The sequence below is a fragment of the Nyctereutes procyonoides genome, unplaced genomic scaffold (genome assembly GCF_905146905.1).
Source record: "Nyctereutes procyonoides isolate TBG_1078 unplaced genomic scaffold, NYPRO_anot_genome, whole genome shotgun sequence".
Classification (NCBI taxonomy): domain Eukaryota; kingdom Metazoa; phylum Chordata; class Mammalia; order Carnivora; family Canidae; genus Nyctereutes; species Nyctereutes procyonoides.
The window spans coordinates 35,326,283-35,347,401 of NW_026575042.1; the positions used below are offsets into that span (position 1 = coordinate 35,326,283).

General features: G+C 37.5%; 1 protein-coding gene across 2 annotated transcripts in view; it reads right to left on the bottom strand.

Annotated features, from left to right (window-relative positions):
- PIK3CB (phosphatidylinositol-4,5-bisphosphate 3-kinase catalytic subunit beta) overlaps positions 1–21,119 on the bottom strand; it is a 204,460-nt gene that overhangs the window by 37,290 nt on the left and 146,051 nt on the right. For both annotated transcript variants that reach the window (XM_055321255.1, XM_055321256.1), the window contains exons 14-16: positions 18,569–18,690; positions 15,234–15,377; positions 13,913–14,012 (exon numbers count right to left, since the gene is read on the bottom strand). In XM_055321255.1, coding sequence (XP_055177230.1) covers positions 13,913–14,012; positions 15,234–15,377; positions 18,569–18,690 — 366 coding nt within the window. The remainder of the gene's footprint in view (positions 1–13,912; positions 14,013–15,233; positions 15,378–18,568; positions 18,691–21,119) is intronic.

A 21,119-nucleotide genomic window follows, 5' to 3' on the forward strand; every position in this document is an offset into this window, starting at 1 on the left:
AAGGATCAATAACCACTTGGTCAGGTACTGGAACGAAAGGCTATTGACTGAGGCATAAGACTGACATAATTCCTACTGCTCCCCTCTATTCTTTGGAGTATCCATTCTAATAACCCTCTCTGAACTGCCTTTCCACATTAAAGAGACTATTAAACAGTTAGTTTATAAAATAAGACCAGGCTAAGGGCTACTCTCCTTTATCTTTCACATCTTGCTCAAAGGCTGAACTAAGGGGCCATAGTCAAAGAATTTCTTAAACCCAGGGAGAGAATTGGTTTTTTTTTTCTTTTTCTTTTTTTTAAAGATTTTATTCATTTATTCATGAGAGACACGGGGGGCGGCGGGGGGTGGTGGTGTGTGTGGCACAGACACAGGCAAAGGGAGAAGCAGGCTCCATGCAGGGAGCCCGATGCAGGACTTGATCCCAGGACTCCAGGATCTACGTCCTGGGCCAAAGGCAGGTGCCAAACCGCTGAGCCACCCAGGGATCCCCAGGGAGAGAATTCTGAAAGCAGATTACCTCTGGAGCCCAGTCAAGAGAGGGAAATAAAATTTCACATTGTCCCTTTCGTTTCAGTACCTGACCAAGTGGTTATTGATCCTTTCTCTCCCAGAGAAAACAGTTTCCTTCTTGCTGGTCTTGTTTTATATCCTTAGGCTAGGCTTTTGGCTCACTTGAGATATGCAAGTTTTTCTTTCTTTTAGTTATCTTTAGGAGTGACTCTGATCTTGTGAAGATAATATTTTTTGCATCCACTCTGAAGATGCCTCTTAGGTCAATGGAATTGTTTAATACTGCCAGAAACAGTTAACTGTTTGTCAAGGTTGACACCTGACAAGATATTTGAAAGGACTTAATAACTTTATGATGAGAAATTTGGCCAAACTAGAAGATAATATTCAAAGCTCGACAGGATTTTTTTTTTTTTTTTTGGCCTTCTCCCCTACACTTAACCAGAGGGAAAGAAAAACACTCTTACACAGGTGGACAGGTGTGTCACCCTTTGATATCATTTAAGCAGCAACCCAATTCTTTTGGGAACTGAAAAAGCTGTCCTTGTTTTACAACTCTAGTCTCTACAGGGCCAGAGATGTTGCTCCAGAAACAACTCAAAATCCAGTAATACTTTTTACCAAACTCAAAACCTCTCCAATTTATCTCAGTAGGCTTATAAGTATTATAAATTCTGACTTTAAAAGAACAAAATAGAAGAGCTTGCATTTTTTCCCCCTGTGCCTCTGAGATTATAAATGTTCTACCAGAGTCCTCTCCATTAGACCATCTCTTTGACATGTAAACTTCAGGGAGGTAATTTTTATCAAAAGGGGAAAAAAGGTCATTTGGAACTTGACTTGTCAAGAACAGACACAAGGAGGGCGGGGATGGGGGTGAATGGGTGACGGGCACTGAGGGGGGGCACTTGACGGGATAAGCACTGGGTGTTATTCTGTATGTTGGCAAATTGAACACCAATAATAAATAAATTATTAAAAAGAAAGAACATACACAATTTAAGACTCTTCTCCACAAGTATTAGAAAAAGGTTTAAGCCCCTAAGTAGGTAACCTGAACTTCTACATCTAACAGAAAAAGAATTTAGAGCCAATTATTTTTTAATAAACGGTGAGTTTCGTGTTATTATACCTAATTTACAGTAGTAATTTAAAAGTATAAGCTATCTGTTTGCTTTCATTTGTACTGGTGTGTGTGTCCATACGTATGGTTTAAATGTGTGGTATTTTCTTCTACCTCCAGACTGTACTGCCAAAATTAATTTGTAGAAGAGCTCCAGCTTAAGAAAAAACAAAACCAAGCACTTACATAAATTTAGTCTTCACAAAATTCTCAGAAATGTAATAGAAACCATCCCAAAAGTTTTTCAAGTTGACAAACTCTAGAATAATTTTTGGTAGATTAAGGGAAGTTTAAGTTCATTTGTTGAGTGGTAACAGGCATGTCTTTAGAGTTATCAACATCTATATACCTATGTAGATAAAAACTTTTATTCTACCTGAATTTACTGGCTAAATTCATGTATTTCTGTTCTAATTTGTCAGCTGAAAAATAACTTAGAATGATGGCTGATTTTGTTTAATGTCTCATGAAGTTTTCATAGGTAAAATAAACATAACTGTTTAGAACAAATGATTTAAACAGATACAAGTGAAATAAGAGTAAAGTTTCTAACAATAATTATATTTTATAATATAGGTACCTCAAAAATAGCTTCCCAAATCTCTGGTAACTTGAAACTTCAGTTTTGCCAAGTTACATAATGGAAATCTGCTGAGTATGTACATCATTTCCAAATAAGAAAATACTGAAATATTAATTATTGAATACAGGTTTATCTCCTTTTGGCTTATTACAGAGAAACTAAAAGATATTTGGGTGTGTTAGTGCACTGGAAAACCGAAAAGGGCATTTGCTTCTAGAAATTATGAAATGTATTCATAAACTTATGAATCTACAGAATGCTGGTGTTAACAGTTCATAATTCCTTCTAGGTTTTCACTAGGAACTAAGGTTTCTAAAGATTAAGAATTATATAATTAATATATGCAATTAAAGCTAACAGAAATAAGGGAAACATCTCCATATACAAAGAAAGCAAAATGTGCTTTTGGTAAAAGAAAGTATGAGAAAAGAAACATTTTTGAGGGGAAAAAGTTGTAGATATATTTTTTTTAATTTTTATTTATTTATGATAGTCAGAGAGAGAGAGAGAGAGAGAGAGAGAGGCAGAGACACAGGCAGAGGGAGAAGCAGGCTCCATGCACCGGGAGCCCGACGTGGGATTCGATCCCGGGTCTCCAGGATCGCGCCCTGGGCCAAAGGCAGGCGCCAAACCGCTGCGCCACCCAGGGATCCCAGTTGTAGATATTTTATGAAAAAAGAAACCTTTGGAAAGGAATTTTACGTGTGGTCAGGACTAAAACTGGAATGGGTAGGTCTTAATATCTAAGTAAGCTGGTGTAAAATTAGAATTTGGTTTTCTGGGTTTTTTTAATATTTTTTATCTACTTTTGATAACAGACTGTGAAGTTTCTTCATCTTTAAGTGATCTGCCTAGAAAATAAAGATACTGTGTTTTATCAAAATAATTTCCTATGGTTGCTTCTCTTTAAGAAAACGGAGTCTTCTCAATATTAAAAGACCTAAGTTTTGCTAATAGATAATGATTAAGCGTCATCATGATTTGTGATCCTATTTACCCAGTGCGTTAAAACATTTTTCCCCCACAAACTTCCCAAAATCAAATTATAAATGTTCTTTTTGGGGAGACGTGGGTGGTTCACTTGGTTGAGCATCTGCCTTTGGCTTGGGGTGTGATACCGGGGTCATAGGATCAAGTCCCATATTGGGCTCACTGCAGGGAGCCTGCTTCTCTGCCTGTCTCTGCCTCTCTCTGTGTCTCTCATGAATAAATAAATAAAACCTTAAAAAAAAATGTTCTTTTTGATGTGGAAGAAAATTTGGAGGGACACCTAAGTGGTTCAGCCAGTTATAACTACTTTGGAATTTTTCCAAAGGACCTCCTGAAACATTTCAAGGGATCTGTTATACTGATTAGGCTTATTTGATATATTAAATCACATAGAAAATATTGTCAGGGATCCCTGGGTGGCGCAGCGGTTTAGCACCTGCCTTTGGCCCAGGGCGCAATCCTGGAGACCTAGGATCGAATCCCATGTCGGGCTTCCGGTGCATGGAGCCTGCTTCTCCCTCTGCTTGTGTCTCTGCCTCTCTCTGTGTGTGTGTGACTATCATAAATAAATAAAAATTAAAAAAAAAAAAACTTAAGAAAATATTGTCAAACAATAGAAAACTTTCTTTACGCTGTATTTGTGTTCTAAAAATTATGTGAAATTCCTAGAAATCTGGCATGTCCTGGTATAATACTGTTACTTGTAATTCTGATTATCTTAAAAGGTTTCTGACATCCTCTGGGACCCCAATGAAAAATGGCAAAAGTAAACTATCTTCTTACTGTGATAGCCTTACATTCTGAAATTGCTGTCATTAAAATTGAGGTTCACACTAAAAGGATTAAACCTGAGTATCAGAGAAATGCCCCAGCATTCATGCAAAAGCAATAGCAATACAATCTATAGATTGTGGCACATGTGGAAGAAATCCATTCTGCTTCTGCAAAACCTGTCCCTTACTCACAGAATGTTGCCATCCTGATGTACTTTTAAGATGGCTACAGTCTGCTCCTGAATTAGAGAAATTAAAATGGGTAAGCAATAGCTCTTAAGTTAAACAGTCTGAGGCTATGGGAAACCCAAGATGGCTGCTTGGTTCTTGCTGACTCCCTGGCCAACCCCATTTTTTAAGTTTTTGCATTCTTTAACCCACCATAATGCATTTAAGATGACCCAAGTTATGAATAGGGATTGGTAAAGACACTCTTATTAAATTGCAAACACAGAGGGTACTTGGGTGGCTCAGTGGTTGAGCATCTGCTTTTGGCTCAGATTGTGATCCTGGGGTCCTGGGATCGAGTCCCACATTGGCTCCATGTGGGGAACCTGATTCTCCCTCTGCCTCTCTCATGAATAAATAAATAAAATCTTAAATAAATAAATAGCAAACACAGTCTATCAGCAATGTCTGACCTGTCAGATCCATAATCTGAGAATAAATATTTTTGTTCCCAGAGATCTCAGACCTCCTCCCACTGAACCTTTTGAACACCTGTAGATGACTTCATTCAATTGTCACTTAGTATGGGTTATCAATATGTTGTTATTGTATATATGTTTTCCAGATTGGCTGAAGCTTTCCCAAGATCCAAGGCTAATGCCCTCACAGTGGCAAGAAATTGTGAGGAAATGTATTTCCCACTTGTGGTATACCTTCCACAATATCCAGTGATGGAGGCCTCCACTTCACTGGACAAATCACATGAGGTTTAATGAAAACCTCACAAACTTCTTAGAATTAATACCGTCCCTGTCATCTTCAATTATCAGGCAAGGCTCAGAGAACTAATGGGATTCTGAAACTTAAAATTTCTAAACTTGCCTACACTACTGGAATTTCCTTGCCTACGGTATTATCTCTGATGTTGCTGACTGTTAGTAGTTACCCCTTTAGGAAACAAACTTACACCACATGTGACAGTCACCAGCAGGCCAATGTCATTGGTATAGAGCCTTATGCTCATCCCCTGTTGTCTCAATGCTACTAAGACTAGCTACTGTAAATCACTAATATCTTAGGCTCAAGCCTATCATCAATGGGTTAAAGAAGACTTCTTGAATCCCAATTGGTCACAGTATAGAGCTTGGTGACTGGTTATTCTGGAAATGTCATAAGAGGAGGACAGCCCTCAATCCTCATTGGAAGGGACCTTACCAAGTGCTCTTGACCACTACACTGCTGCAAAACTAAAAGGTATTAAGCCTTGGGTATATAACTCATAGCTAATGGAGGTTCCACCTCCAACCTGGACAGATGCTGGCAACTTCTAAGACAAACTGATGAGGAAGAGAAGTAGCTGATGTCAAGGCAGACTGCTTCTGCCCAAGATGACAGATCAAGACTATAAATTTTAACTACACAGGAACCTTTTCTCTTTCTCCTTTCTTCTACTCTGGCATTACCCTGGAAAGAAAATGCCCTCATCTCTTTCTCCCCAGGCCACTGCTTAAGGGAGGTAAACTCTGGAATTTAAAATAGCCTTTTATTTCAGGCAAGGAGAAAATCTAACTGGGCCCCTAACTTTTCACAAACAAAATAAGACATCTCATTGGGTGACTCCTCTGAAGTTACATTGCTGAGTTAGAAAGGACTTGCCAGGAGGCTTTCATGATTCAGTATTCATTCCTCTTGGCAGGTCCCTACTTCCCTGGTTAGGAATAAATGTAAATGAGTCTATGATCAGGAACTTCTTCTCAATTCTTGAAAAGTACTGCAGAATCTGCTGCTAAAGCAAGAGAGGCCCATCAATCATCCTTAGACTCCTTAGCCAAAGCTGTTCTTGATGGTAGAACAGTCTTCAATTACCTTTTAGCTGAGCAAGGAGGTATCTCTGCTGTGACCAACACTACTTGCTATATCTGGATTAACATTTCTTAGGAAGCTGAAATTCAGTTATATCAGACCACAGATCAAGCTACTTGGCTTAAAAGGGTAACTCCTTCAACAGGGTCTTTCCTTGACTGGTTTGGGTCTTGGGGACCATAGCTCCAAAATGCACTCCAAACACTGGGAATTATCCTACTTATAGTTATCATAAAAATCTCTCTGGTACATTGTATTTTCTCACAAATTTTAAATGTGTATTTGTTAGCCACTAAGCATCAAGGACTGGAATGTCAAAAAGAAAAAAAAAGAAGAAGAAGAAGAAAGAGAATGACTGACTTCTAACCTATGAATACCATAAGGATTAAGCAAAAATATCCTAATCTATGGATAATGGATACCATATAAAAGAAACAATAAAAACTTCAAGAACTTCAGAACAGTATCTGATAGTGGAACTAATACTTTAAATTTTGATCATATCTTTACATTAAGCAGAGAGCCTGATCAAAATGGAAATGTTAAAAGAAAATGACAGGCCTCAAATGCTAGGCCAAGTCACCAAGCTGGGGCTTAATACTTAACCTAACTGCAATTTCAAGCCTCCCCCAAAGTAAGTCTTTTATTTTTTTTTAATTAATTTATTTATTTGAGAAAGAGAGAGAGAGAGCAGGGAGGGGGAAGGTGCAGAGGGAGAGGGCGAGAAAAACTCAAAGACTCAATGTTGAGCACAGAGCCCTACACAGGGCTCAATCTCACAACCCCAAGATCATGACCTGAGCCAAAACCAAAAGTTGGCCAGTTAATTGACTGTGCCACTCAGGTGCCCCCTTTTCTTTCTCTCTCTTTTTTTTTTAAGATTTTATTTATTTATTTTGAGAGACAGAGCACATGCACATGAGTACAGAGAGGAGCAAGAGGGAGAAAGAGAATCCCAAGCAGACTCCATGCTAAGCACAGAGCCCAACACAAAGTTGATCTTACTACCCTGAGATCATGATCTGAGATGAAATTAAGAGAGTTGGATGCTTAAGTAACTGAACCACCCAGGTGCCTCCTGCCCCTGCCCCTGCCCCTGCCCCAGAAGTGTAGTCATAACAGTCAGGAATTTTCTGGTCAGCATCAAGAAGGTAATCTGTTGGGGATCCCTAGGTGGCGCAGTGGTTTGGCGCCTGCCTTTGGCCCAGGGCGCGATCCTGGAGACCCGGGATCGAATCCCACGTCGGGCTCCCGGTGCATGGAGCCTGCTTCTCCCTCTGCCTGTGTCTCTGCCTCTCTCTCTGTGTGTGTGTGACTATCATAAATAAATAAATTAAAAAAAAAATTAAAAAAAAAAAAGAAGGTAATCTGTCCTTCCCAGCCCCTCAAAGGAAAATGAGGAAATTCATTTAATAAGACCCTCTGTCCTTCCTCCTAAGGGAAGGTAACTTTCCTAAAACAATAATTTCTTTTCCTAATTGTCCCACCCCATTTTGGCCTATAAAATCTATTTTGCAACTTGAAGTCCCCTTTACTAGATTAGCTAGGTGGGACACTGCCCAATTCATAAATCATTTAATAAAGCTAATTAGATAGTTGAAATAATTTTGAATTTTATTTTCCAGGCAATGAATATTACTTCAGGGATTTTAAAGATGGAAATGGCATAATACATCTACATTTTTAAAATGTCACTTTATCTCCTGTGCAGAGAAGGGTGTGTGTGTGTGTGTGTGTGTGTGTGTGTATAGATAGAAACACGGGGTGCAATTTAAGAAGTTAATTAAGACATCCAGGTGAGAGAAGATAGTTGATTGGACAAGGACAGTAACCATGAACACAAGAGACATTGATGGGTATGAGATATATCTAAGAGGACTATAAAATTAAGGGGACTAATGGTATTCATTTCATATAGCTGTGAAGAATAAATGGCCCATAAGAAATGGTGAGTAAATGTTAGCTATTATTACCACCATTAATGGGCATTCCAAGAGGATCAGATAATAGCTGTTTTAACACAAATGAAAAATCATAACATAATCATAATATAAAAATATATTACGCATATATAATATAAATCCATAAAAAGCTATGGATGTTTCTTTGGCAATGCAAATGAGTTAGAGGAGTGTAACAGAACTGGAAATTACTACAAGGATCTTATATAAAAGAGTGGACACCAGAGAGGTATAGAAATGAATAGGGTAAGAGTGGAACAATGTCCTTCAAATGAGATCGAGAGGTTGGAAACCTTATCAAGGCAGGGGAGTCTTTTCCATCAGACAAAAAACAATGCATCAAAAAGCAAAGTCTGGAAGAGATTTTTTAACTCTACAAAAGATTTCATCTAAGTGGATTGAATATACTGATTCAGATTCTATCAGCTAGATGTAGCTACCTTGCTAATAACTTCCTAGTCACATACAGAACTTTGGAAAGTGCACTTCACCGAGCACTTTGCTTGGAAAGAGAAATGGCCATGTGATTATATACCAATTCATAAGCTGTGACCAAAGCTTGCCTCATAGTCAGGGACCCAGAAGGAACATGAGTAGAAAATTAGTGACAAGGAAATCTGGGGGAAGAGATATATAATAATCCTCTCTGAATAGCTAGGAAAAAGGAAAAAAAAAAAAAGATATGTGTCTCCCTGGATGTTCACCAAAGGAGGGCTTTGGAAGAGGATTTTTATAATCAAGTGGATAGGATGGCCTGTTCTGCAGATACAGTCAGATTCCCCCAACCAACTCTGTCATCACCGAAAGGGGTTCATGAACAAAGTGGTCAAGGTGGCAGGGATGGAAGTTATGCATGTACTCAGCAATAGGGACCTCCACTCTCTAAAGCCTACCTGTCTCTGACCATTGAGTGCCTGCTCTGACATCAGCAGAGACTAATACTGAGATCCCGATATAGCACCACTTACCTGGGATGGACAGCCAACTATCTGGTGATAGGATGATTACACTAGACTGCTTCCACTATGGAAGGGGCAATATTTTATTCTTACTGGAACAGACACTTTAACTTTGGATATGGATTTACCTTCCTCGCATGCAATGTTTCTGCCAAACTACCATTGGTGGAATCACAGGACACTTTATCCACCATCATGGTATTCCACACAGCATTGCTTCTGATCAAGAAACTCATTCCATAGCAAATGAAGTGTAACAACAGGGGCATGCTCATGGTTTTCACTAGTCTTACCATGTTCCCTATTAATCTGAATAGCTAGCTTGAGAGAAGAGTGGAATGGCCTTTTGAAGACTAACTTATACTACCAACTAGGTGGCAATACCTTTCAGGACTTGGTCAAAGTTCTCCAGAAAACTATATACGCTCTGAGTCAGCATCTAATATATGACACTCTTATTCCCAGGACTCAATGGTCATGAAATCAAGGTTTAAAAATGGAAGTGGTACCATTTGCCATTACCCCTTAGTAACTCACTAGCAAAATTTTTGCTTTCTTTTCCTGTACCCTCATGCTTTACTGGCACAGAGGTCTTAGTTTCAGAAGAAAGAAAGAATGATTCCAATGGGAGACATGGCAATGATTCTACTGAACTGGAAGACTCCAACCACTCTAAGCTCCTTATATCTTTGAATCAACAGGTAAAGAAGGGCATTATGAGGGTCGCCTGGGTGGCTCAGTGGTTGAGCATCTGCCTTCGGCTCAGGGTGTGATCCCAGGATCCGGGATTGAGTCCCACATCAGGGACTGCATGGAGCCTGCTTCTCCCTCTGCCTGTGTCTCTGCCTCTCATGAATAAATAAATAAAATCTTTAAAAAAAAAATAAGGAGAAGAAGGGCATTATGATACTGACTGAAGTGACTGATCCTGAATACCAAGGGGAAATTGGCCTACTACTCCATAGATATAAGGAGGAGTATGTCTAGAATAAAGGAGATCTTTTCTTAGTATATCCAAGTCCTGTGATTAAGACCAATGGACAATTACAAGCTAACTTAGGTAGGACTACTAATGACCTGGACCCTTCAAGAATGAAGGTTTGGGGGGGAAAAAAAAAGAATGAAGGTTTGGAGGGCTCCTTGGGAGGCTCAGTTGGTTATGGAGCTAATTCTGGCTCAGTCTTGATCTCAGGGCCCTGGGATGGAGCCCCGTGCTTATCCAAGAGCATGCTTATCCTTCTCCCTTTCTGCCTCGGCACACCACCACCCCCAGCCCCCGCCATATAAAATCTTTAAAGAAAAAAAAAAAAAGAATGAAGGTTTGGGTCAACCGAGCAGGTCAAGAAACACCAGTGAAATGCTTATTACTAAAGGCAGAGGGAATACAGAATGGGTTGGAAGAACGTAGTAATCAATACCAGCTATGACCACACGACTGGTTACAGAAATGGGATTAACTATTATGAGTATCTCCTCCTTGTTTTGGTATGCATATGTTTGTGTGTGTGTATGCGCATGCCATATGTACACACAGAGAGTCTTTGTTTCCTTCCCACTCTTTTCCTTTATCATATAACATAAGATGTACTGACTTTATACTGGCTTTATATCATAGTATTTAAGTGTTAATTTTACATCATACCATTTAATTTACAGAGAAACAAGGAGAAAAGTAGACACCATTCAAGGATATTACCTCCTGTTCTGGGAAAGAGCTTAGTGTATTTTTTATTGTACTGGGTAATTTTATCATCTTAGGGGTAATTCTGAACTTGAGTCTTTATTTAGAAATTAAATATGGTTTTCAGAGCTGTGTATACATGCCAAGTTGATCTGTGATGGTTAGTTTTAGGTATCAACTTGACTGGGCCACAGAGTGCCCAAATATTTGGTCCAGCATCATTCTAGGTATGTCTGTAAGGGTGTTTTTGGATAAAATTAACATTCGAATGGGTAGACTGAGTGAAGCAGATTGCCCTTCCCAATATGAGTGGATCTTATCAGAACCTGTTAAGGTTTGAATAGAATAAAAAGGTAGACCTTCCAACAACTAAGAAGGAACTCTGCCTGTCTGACTGCCTTGAGCTACACACAGGTTTTTTTCCTGCCTGGAACTAAATAAAACTCCTTCGGTGTTAAGCTTGTCTGCTTTCAGACTATAACTTCAGCATCAGTTCTCCTGGTTTGCTTAATTGAAGATCTCAGGACTTTTCAGCCTCTGTAATCACAGAAGCAATTCTTTATAATAAATCACAACATCACCGTCCTCTTCTGCTTCACTCTCTATACAGCTAACCCTTGAATAAAGGGTTATAGGTACTGACTCTACCTCCAGCCTCATGCAGTCAAAAATCTGCATATAACTTTTGACTCCCCAAAAACTTAACTACTAATAGCCTACTTTTGACGGGAAGCCTAACCAGTAACATAAACTGTCAATTAACATATTTTGTACATTATCTGTATCATATATTATATTCTTACAAAAAAAGTAAGCTAGAAGAAAGAAAATGTTATTAAGAAAATCACAGAGGGCAGCCCCAGTGGCTCAGGACTTTAGCGCCACCTTCAGCCCAGGGCATGATCCTGGAGTCCTGGGATTGAGTCTCACATCAGGCTCCCTGCATGGAACCTGCTTCTCCCTCTGCCTGTGCCTCTGCCTTTCTCTCTCTCTCTCTGTCTCTCTCTGTATCTCTGTGTCTCTCATGAATAAATAAAATCTTAAAAAAAAAAAAAGAAAGAAAGAAAACCACAGAGAAAATAATTTACTGTACTGTATCAAAAAATCAGTGTATATATAAATGGACACATGTTGTTCAAATTTAGGTTGTTCAAGGGTCAACCATACACATACACAAACACACACACCGCTTACTGGTTATTTCTCTGTAAAACACTAATACACTCTTCACTGAACTAACACCATCTAAGACCATCAAAACCTTCAAGCGTCACCTTCACTGTGAACTCTTCCCTAATGTCCTACGTTTGGTTACATGCCTCTCTTTTGTGCTTCCATAATATTCTCTTAACAACACTTCTATCATAGCACTTAATCACTGATTTGCACACCTTCTCTATGGGATATAAACTCCTTGATAACAATAACATAACTATATTCACTTCACATTACCAGTACCTAACACAAACCCTGGCATATACTAAATTATGAGTAAATATATACTAAACCATTAAGAAAACCTTCTTCTGTTTATCTAGAGGATAGTCAATTCAAGAAAAATTACTGTTAAAGAACAAAAGCATACTGTTGCTACCTGTCAGTGAAGGATGCTGACATGAAGAAGCCAGAATAAAGGGTTGTTTTATTTTGATGCCAGAAATGCTCTCATTTCAACCTTCAGTGTATGTGTATGGTTCAACCTTCAGGGAACAAATGACTGACCAGCAAATCAATCCTGGGCCATGGTTATGCTCCTCACTTGCAAGCAAACTATTAAACAACCATTACTGGGACACCTGGGTAGCTGAGTGGTTGACCATCTGCCTTTGGCTCAGGTAGTGATCCTGGGGTCCTGGGATTGAGTACTGCATCAGGCTATCTGGATGAAGCCTGCTTCTCCCTCTGCCTGTGTCTCTGCCTCTCTCTGTGTGTGTGTGTGTGTGTCTCTCATGAATAAATAAATAAAATCTTTTTAAAAAAATTAAATAAACAACCATTGTCATTTGCAATTACTTAGCTGTATAAATCAAGATTGTCTCCAAAACAAAAGAAATAAGTGGATACTGAAACTACAATTGTTAATAATAGTCCCAGATTTTGAAATTCTGTATTTAGTATAATAGCTTCATGGTTCTGTTTAATGGCTTATATTTTATTTTAGTTTCAAAACACCATTATACTGATAAAATTACATTGTTGTCTCTTTTATATAGTGGATCTATGTTTAGGTTTTGATTTATAAAAGAGAGTTATGGTGCTAAAAAGTTGTGACAACTCCTGCTGTAATAAAAAAAAAGTTAAGTTTTATAGCTGGACAGACTTAAATTTATTTATTTATTTTTTAAAGATTTTATTTATTTATTCATAGAAATGCAGAGAGAGAGAGAGAGGCAGAGACACAGGCAGAGGGAGAAGCAGGCTCCATGCAGAGAGCCTGACATGGGACTCGATCCAGGGTCTCCAGGATCACGCCCTGGGCTGCAGGCGGCGCTAAACCACTGCGCCACAGGGGCTGCCCTGGACAGACTTAAATTTAAAACTTATTCCTGTCACTTAACAGTTGTGGGATTATAGACAAGTTACTTAATCTCTTACAGCCTCTGTTTTCCTCCTTGTCAAATCCAGACAGTATTGGCAACTACTGTGGTGCAGTATTAGGAGAGTAAAGTAATATACTTAAGACACTCATTATGTTTCCTTGCATATAAGCATTTGATATCTGACCTATCAATATCACTAATATCTCATCACCTGCAATGATTAGAAAATGAAGACCTGGAAAGAAGATAAGGGACTGCAGGCCTATATATATTCTATATATATAGTTTGAAAAAGCAGCTTGAGGATTCTGAATTCTAGATCCTACAACAACAATGGACTTAGGTGTCAAAATATCTGAAACTAAAACATATGCAGAATATATGAATCATAAATACTATACTAACTGGACAGAGTAACTCAGAGATATGAAAAAACAGGGTCTAAAAATTTCATGACCTTTGTCTCCATCACCATCAAACCCATTGTTAAGCATGTCTAAATAAGTATTTCCTATTAAAATGTAAGGCATGTTTATTAATACAGATACTATGAGGAATCAGTGATTTTGGGGGGAGCACTCAATGTTCCAAGTTTGTTGACACTTCACTTCTTGACTTAAATTTTAATTTAAAAATGTATTTATAAGGTTTAGTTACTGAAACCTCTATGAAATAATGTAACATGAGAAACACCATATGATACAATTTATCAAATACAATGTGGCAAACTGAACATGAAGATTAAAAAAACTTGATACCTGCTTGGAAAGCACTTTCATGTGCCCTACGCTTCCCCGGCAGTATGCTTCAAGGATGACACCAAACTGTATTGAGACAGCAGGGATATGCACTTCTGACCTACAAATAAGTTAATAATATTAAGATGGGTTGTTTATAAAACACTTCAGATCACCAAATAAAAATACCAACTTCATATTCTATTATCAAATAAACTTTTAATACTGATCAAAAAACAGAAGAAACATGATCTTGTTCAAAACTATTAGTGGGATGGTCAACTCCCCAAGTCTTTAAACACCATAGTTCAAAACCATGTGTGATTTTGTAATTAGTTATTTTTTTTATTCAAAACACCCAAAATTTTCATATCTTACTTTATTTGGTTTTCGCAGTTGAAATGGCAATACTGCCAATTAAAAGACAATAAAGTAAAACACAAAGATATGACTCATATCATACAAGTGACTAAACCCTCAATTATACAATTTTTTTTTCACCTAAAGAATGTCATATATGTTTGAAAAAGGAAGGAACACCATGTTTTGTTATTCCTTGGGGGGCTTAAAAATAGGAAGATTGAACTGTATGAAAAGATGACTAATTAAAAAAAAAGAAAGGAAAAACCTCTATGAATAATAGGAAGTCAAGATTCAGAAATGTAACCCCCAGAATTAACATAAAAAAAACAGAGCTTATTTTTCTTAAGAAGTTTACCTAAAATGGAGGAAAAGTCATATTTTTCTGACGATCACTGATTTTAATACTCTGAAGTCCAGATGAAAACGACAAAAAAGTGTGAGTACAGAGTCAGAAATGAGGATTCAACAATTTCCCCAGAAACAGAAGGATTTTAGTTATCCTTCCTGATTTTACCCCAATATAAACTCACTGAAATAAGACTCCTATATTTCTGAAAATGACCTAATAAAGCAGTTGAAAATGTTGCTGCTGTTAAACAAAAACTTTGAAACCTCTACCTATTAGTAGCAATGATATTAATACCAAAGCCTTTCAAAAGGAGTCCGTAGATCTGATTTTAGCCCAAATATGTTATAAGTACACAATAAGTACACCTGACTAGAAAATAGCAATACATTATTAGTTTCAGTTAAAATATCAAGGAGGCTTGGTGGAACACTTATATGAATTACTTTGCCAAATCCTGAAAATTAAGAGTTGAGTATGAAGAAACAGAAGACACCAAAAAGCGTGTAAATGTTATATATGGCTCAGAAACAACTACAGCAGGTGACGGATAGACTAAATGTTGCATGTTATTCTGATTTATATTTACAAAAGCACGAAGTAGACGCAAATTAAAAAATAAAAAAGACTTACCTAAGGTGCCAAAATAGAAACTGCCCTATCCTCCGATTAGCAAGTGCTCTTTCTAATAGGAATCTAGACAGGGCACAATCAAGAAAAGGCTCATATTTTAAAACTTGCACCAGTTGTAAAAGATACTGAGAGAGTTCTTCATCACTAAAAGAAACAAAAGACAGATAAGTCACTCAACAACCAGTGCCAAAAAAAGATCCCTTCCGATCAAGCTATCAAATACTAACTTACTGAAACACAGTGGTCCTTTTATGTCAGGCTTATGGCATGCTTACATTCACTATTCCACTGTTAAAATAACACAAAAAAAGCTCAAAATTTCCTGTGGGCAGGAGGGGGAATGGAAAGGAAAGAAGTAAAGAACAGGTTTATAGGGCATTTCAATTAAATTACCTAGGTTGATACGATTAATGATTGCATTTATAATCAGCCCAGAGCTTCTATAAAATCAGGTACCTTAATACTGATTACTCATCATGCTGGAAAAGTTATATTCTCAACTAGTTTTTTTTTTTAAATAAAAATTCCATTAGTAATTTAGCAATTTATTTTCCTGTATCATTAGGGTTAGGTAATTCCTTTTCCCAGATAGTCAGTGAACATTAAAATATTAACTTTAAACTATTTAAAGGATAATGAAATGAGTATATGTGTAAGTGGGAACTGATTCCCTGAATTAATACAACATAATATTGTAATTAAATGAGCTGAATTTTTTTTTTAAATGAGCTGAATTAATTAAGGTTAGTGGTTCTCTGTTTTCTGCCTATCTCCAACCCATTCACATGTGAACACATTCTCATCAAAGGCAATTCCAATGGTCAGGTAAGATAGGAATCCCAAGTCCCTTACTTGCTAACTATAGTCTTGGGCAATAAATGGTTAAAAATCTAATGTAGATCTGGGACTGAAACCCAGGGCACTACATTAAAAAAAATACTCAGAAGTAGAAAATTTATCATAAGAAAGTCAATCAGAATTAGCCATATGGAACATGGAGAGCACAGCAATCTCCTCCTGGGGATCTATACATTAAAAAAAAAAAAAAAAAAAAGGGATCCCTGGGTGGCGCAGAGGTTTAGTGCCTGCCTTTGGCCCAGGGCGCGATCCTGGAGACCCGGGATCGAATCCCACATCAGGCTCCCGGTGCATGGAGCCTGCTTCTCCCTCTGCCTGTGTCTCTGCCTCTCTCTCTCTCTATCATAAATAAATAATAAAAATTAAAAAAAAATACTTGGCCAAAAGGGGGCCGGGTAGCCCCTTCCCCTCAGGTCTCCAATGCAACTAGGAGACTCATTTTTAAAAAGTGGTCAACAATCTAAAGTTTACTGTAAAATCTATGCCCTTTATAAAACTTAGAAATGGTGTAAAAGATAGAAAGGAAGTATAGAAACAGAAGGAGGCTTCCTCTTTCCTTATACTTCAAACTTCACTCCCCTAAAAAAAACAACTATAGAAGAATTTGTGTAATTTCCTTTGGACACCACATGACCTGAAATATATATGACTTTTAAAAAGAAGAAAAAGGATTAACAGTATCCATAATTTTCTGAGAACTTCTATTTTTCAAATAACCATACAGTATAATCTTCATTCTTGAGACTAGACTTAGATAAATCTGAAAATGCCCATTCTCTGAGATGGTCTCAATAATGACATTTCTTCAAATAAAGTTCATAGATTTTCACACATGTACTGGCCAAAGGGAACTCTACAAGCATGTTCACTGTAGCACTGTTTATAACAGGGAAGTCTGGAGAAAACAGAATGTTCCTCAATATGGAGTAAATAAGATATATCCCTATGAAAGAATATTTCAGAGTAGTGAAGGGAATGAACTATATTTATATGTAATTAGAGAGAATGACCTCAAAAACCTATGCTGAATTTTTAAAAAGATTTAAAATAATACATATGGTAAGACATATCAGTGTAATTTCTAAATGTACAGTGTTACCCTATTTTTTAAAAAAAAACTTTATTTAGTTATTAATGAGAAACAGGGAGAGAGAAAGGCAGAGACACAGACAGAGGGAGAAACAGGCTCCATGCAGGGAGCCCGACGTGGGACTCGATCCCGGGTCTCAGGATCAGGCCCTGGGCTGACGGCGGCGCTAAACCGCTGAGTCACCCAGGCTGCCCTCTCTATATTTTTATAGTTATAAAATATAGTATAAACAGAAAAATGTGGTATAAAAGGATACATGGTCAAATGCATGATAATGATTGTTTTTGGGAAGTGAAAGCAATCAGGATTAGGTAAAAAAAAAAACTATGAGGACTTCAGCTTTTGCTATAATGCTATTTGCTTAAAAGTATTAAAAAATGACAAAATATTAACATTTCTTAATTCTGAGTGATAGACAGAAAAGAGTTAACATAACAGCAGGCCTGAATGTTATCCCTTAAAAAAAAGCCTGTTTACAACACTGGCCTTTTAGCCTGCATCTGGAAACAAGGATTTCAGAAGGCTTCTCACCACCTAACAGGTAAGAATGGCTTTGCATGGGTAAATTGTTCTCAAAAACAGTATGGTTTATGCTCAACATCCATCTTCTTTCTGGGAGTCTAGAATTTTGCTTTTGTGTTAAGCAGAGGGTGATTCTGTAACTAGCCCCCAATAAAAACTCTAGCCACCAAATCTCTGAGGATTGTCCCCAGTAGACAACATTTCAGACATGTTACTACTTGTTGCTGAGGGAATTAAGCATATTCACTGTGATTCCGCTGGTAAAGAACTCTTAGAAGCTCCTGCATAGTTTTCTCCAGTCTTTGCTCCATTAATCTTTTTCCTTTACCAATTCTACATGGTCTCCTTTTGCTATAATAAATCATAGCCAAAAGTATGAATATATGTGAGTTCTGTGAATTCTAATGAATCATGGAAGCCAAGGGCGATCTTGGTTGTGTGTCTCTGGGTTTTGCTTTTGTTTTTTGGTTTTTTTTTAAGATTTTATTTATTTATTCATGAGAGACACAGACAGAATGAGAGATAAGAGACACAGGCAGAGGGAGAAGCAGGCTCCATGCAGGGAGCCCGACGTGGGACTCAATCCCGGGTCTCCAGAATCACACCCTGGGCCAAAGGTGGCGCTAAACTGCTGAGCCACCTGGGCTGCCCCTGGGTTTTGTTTTAAAATAGAGAGTAAACATGAAAGAGGAAGGAAGAAGAGAGCAAGGTGGAGGGAGGAATATAGGGAGAGAGGGGGGAAAAATGCTTTTAACTCTGAATAATTCCTAGCTCTTTCCTTTCTTATCAACATTCAAGCAGATATCACCTTTTCTATCTACCCCCACGTTATTCCTTTTCCCCAAGAAAGCCACCTGCAGAATACCTCATCTGTCGCAGGCAGCCCACAGCATATTCTCGCACGTACTGATCTGGATAGTTGAAATCTAGAAGCTCTAAGGCCTCCCGGGGGGGCAGTTTAGGCCAAATCTGAAGTAGTGCCTGAAGCTGTTGAAAAATTAAAACTGGTTCAGAAATTATAGAGGAGAAAAATAATCTATTTTTTCTTGGCAAAAGATGGGTCAAAAGAAAAGCATATGTACAATTGCTGAGGCCTCAAAAATCTACTCTTATTAACATGGACTAATAAAGACTGTCTTTGTTGAAATATTCTATAGATAAGCAAGTTTAAAAAGCTATGAAGTACTTACCTGGGAATAGAATGATACACTGAATATAACAATTCTACAATCATTACCATTTAATAATTTTTTAAAGGAAGAAAGAGAAATGATCAAGAAATATTTAAAGGTAAAATTCAAAGTACAAATATAAGCTGTAACACCCAAGCTAATGATAGCTAATTTACATATAAAAAGAGTTCATTAATAACTCAACATAAAATTATTTAGGGGGGACCTTACTTTTAGTTCTCAATATTTTTAAGAATATCCATCACTTAACATAATTTTTTTTTATTGACCATATATGTTTAAAACCTTTAAATCACAATAAATGACTAAAAAGAAATAGTTTAGGGGCCCCAGGTGGCTCAGTCAGTTGGGCATCTGCCTTCAGCTCAGGTCGTGATCCCAGGGTCCTGGGATTGCACCCCGCATCCAGCTCCCTGCTCAGAGGGGAGCCTGCTTTAACCTCTCCCTGTGCTCCTTCTCACTGTGCTCTCTCTCTCTTTTTTAAATAAATAAAATCTTTAAAAAGGAAAAAGTTTATTTTCTATAAACAAAGTAAATATAGCCAGTCTACTATTTATAAATGTCACATAGAAATGATCTAGACAGAATAAAGAAGAATCCCTCCATGGGGATGAGGTGGAACTGCAGGTAGAGGGTGGATTCTAGCAGACATGGTCACATCTTTGGAAACCTTAGCTCCAGAGAACCCAAATACCTAGAAAGAATTCTTACCTGTCTCCCATCAGAGCACTGTGAGACTCATCTCACAACGTTGCTCCAGGCAAAAAAAGTCACTGCCTCCTCAAGGTTAGTTATGTTTATAGTACATATTCTTATCAGGGATAGTTAAATGAGAAGAAAAGTGGTTTTGCAAGAGAGCAAAAAAAAAAATTTTTTTTTATAATTATGATTTGTGGCTAAGTTCAACCCTACCTGATAAAATCATATTCCTTAATATCTGATAAGTATTATCACATAATATATGTGTGATATTGGGTATCACATAAGTAGCACCTTGAATCTAAAGACGACACACAAAATGTATGCAACATCAAAACAAAAAAAATATGGCAAACAGATGGCAATGACTGAAGGACTTCTCTCAACTGACTGCCATTTTCACAGTCATACTGCAAGAAGTAGCCAGAGAGTATTTACTGCCTAGCTGCCTTGTTGTCATTTAAGTTATGTGAGACTTAGGGTTTAAGAACTAAATAAAAATAAGTTATATTATTTTAATTCTAATTTTTCAACCCCTCTCATTAATTATGTCAAATGGAAAATAGGTCAATAATACTTGAATGAATATCTAGAAGCTAAGTTAAAAAGTATGTTAAAAAGTATGAAGCAATTTTAACCTCACTAAAGATACTTTTAAAGAAATTCATTTTTCTATTACTTTACATTTGCAGAATACTTTTGAATAACTTTTTAAAATTTGATTATATTGCTATTACTACACATTTACATAAACATACATAAACTGCTAACATCATATGAAATTTGGTATTACAATTAGATAATTACATAAGTTATTTAAATATACTAAAATGTTAGTTTTTCAACTTTTACCTTAAGATCTTAATTATTCTTAAACTTGCATAAATAAAAATAGGCTTTATACTTGCTCGTTTTATGTATATAGCACACATATGCGTACAGTACATAAAAAGACACATACTTACCTATGGTATAAAAATATCATGGCAATGGGGCTATTAGAGAAAAAAAGTCTGAAATGGCTCCTAACAGAGATGCCTGGGTGGCTGAGTTGCTTAAGCATCTGCCTGTGGCTCAGGTCCTGACCCCAGCGTCCTGGGACAACACCCCATATCATAGAACCCAATATCGTATCAGGCTCCCTGCTCAGTTGGGGAGTCTGCTTCTCTCTCTTTCTCTGCCCCTACCTCCTGTTCATGTTCCAGAGTTCATTCTCTCTCTCTCATTCTCTCTCTCTCTCTCAAATAAATAAATAAATAAATAAATAAATAAATAAATAAATAAATAAGATGGGGGCGGGGGGCGGGTACAGCGGCTCCTAACAAGTGTAGTAATGAAAAAAGTTAACAAATACTGGTCTAAAGATAGGAAACACCTACCCCATAGCACTTTTTTTTTTTATCACAGATGGGACTCCCTCCCCACTTTGACCAAGATCCTAATGGGCGAGCAATCCCCATTATGGGTAGAAGAATTGGTGGGGGGGGGGAACAGACCATTTCCCAATTTCTAGTTAGCACATGG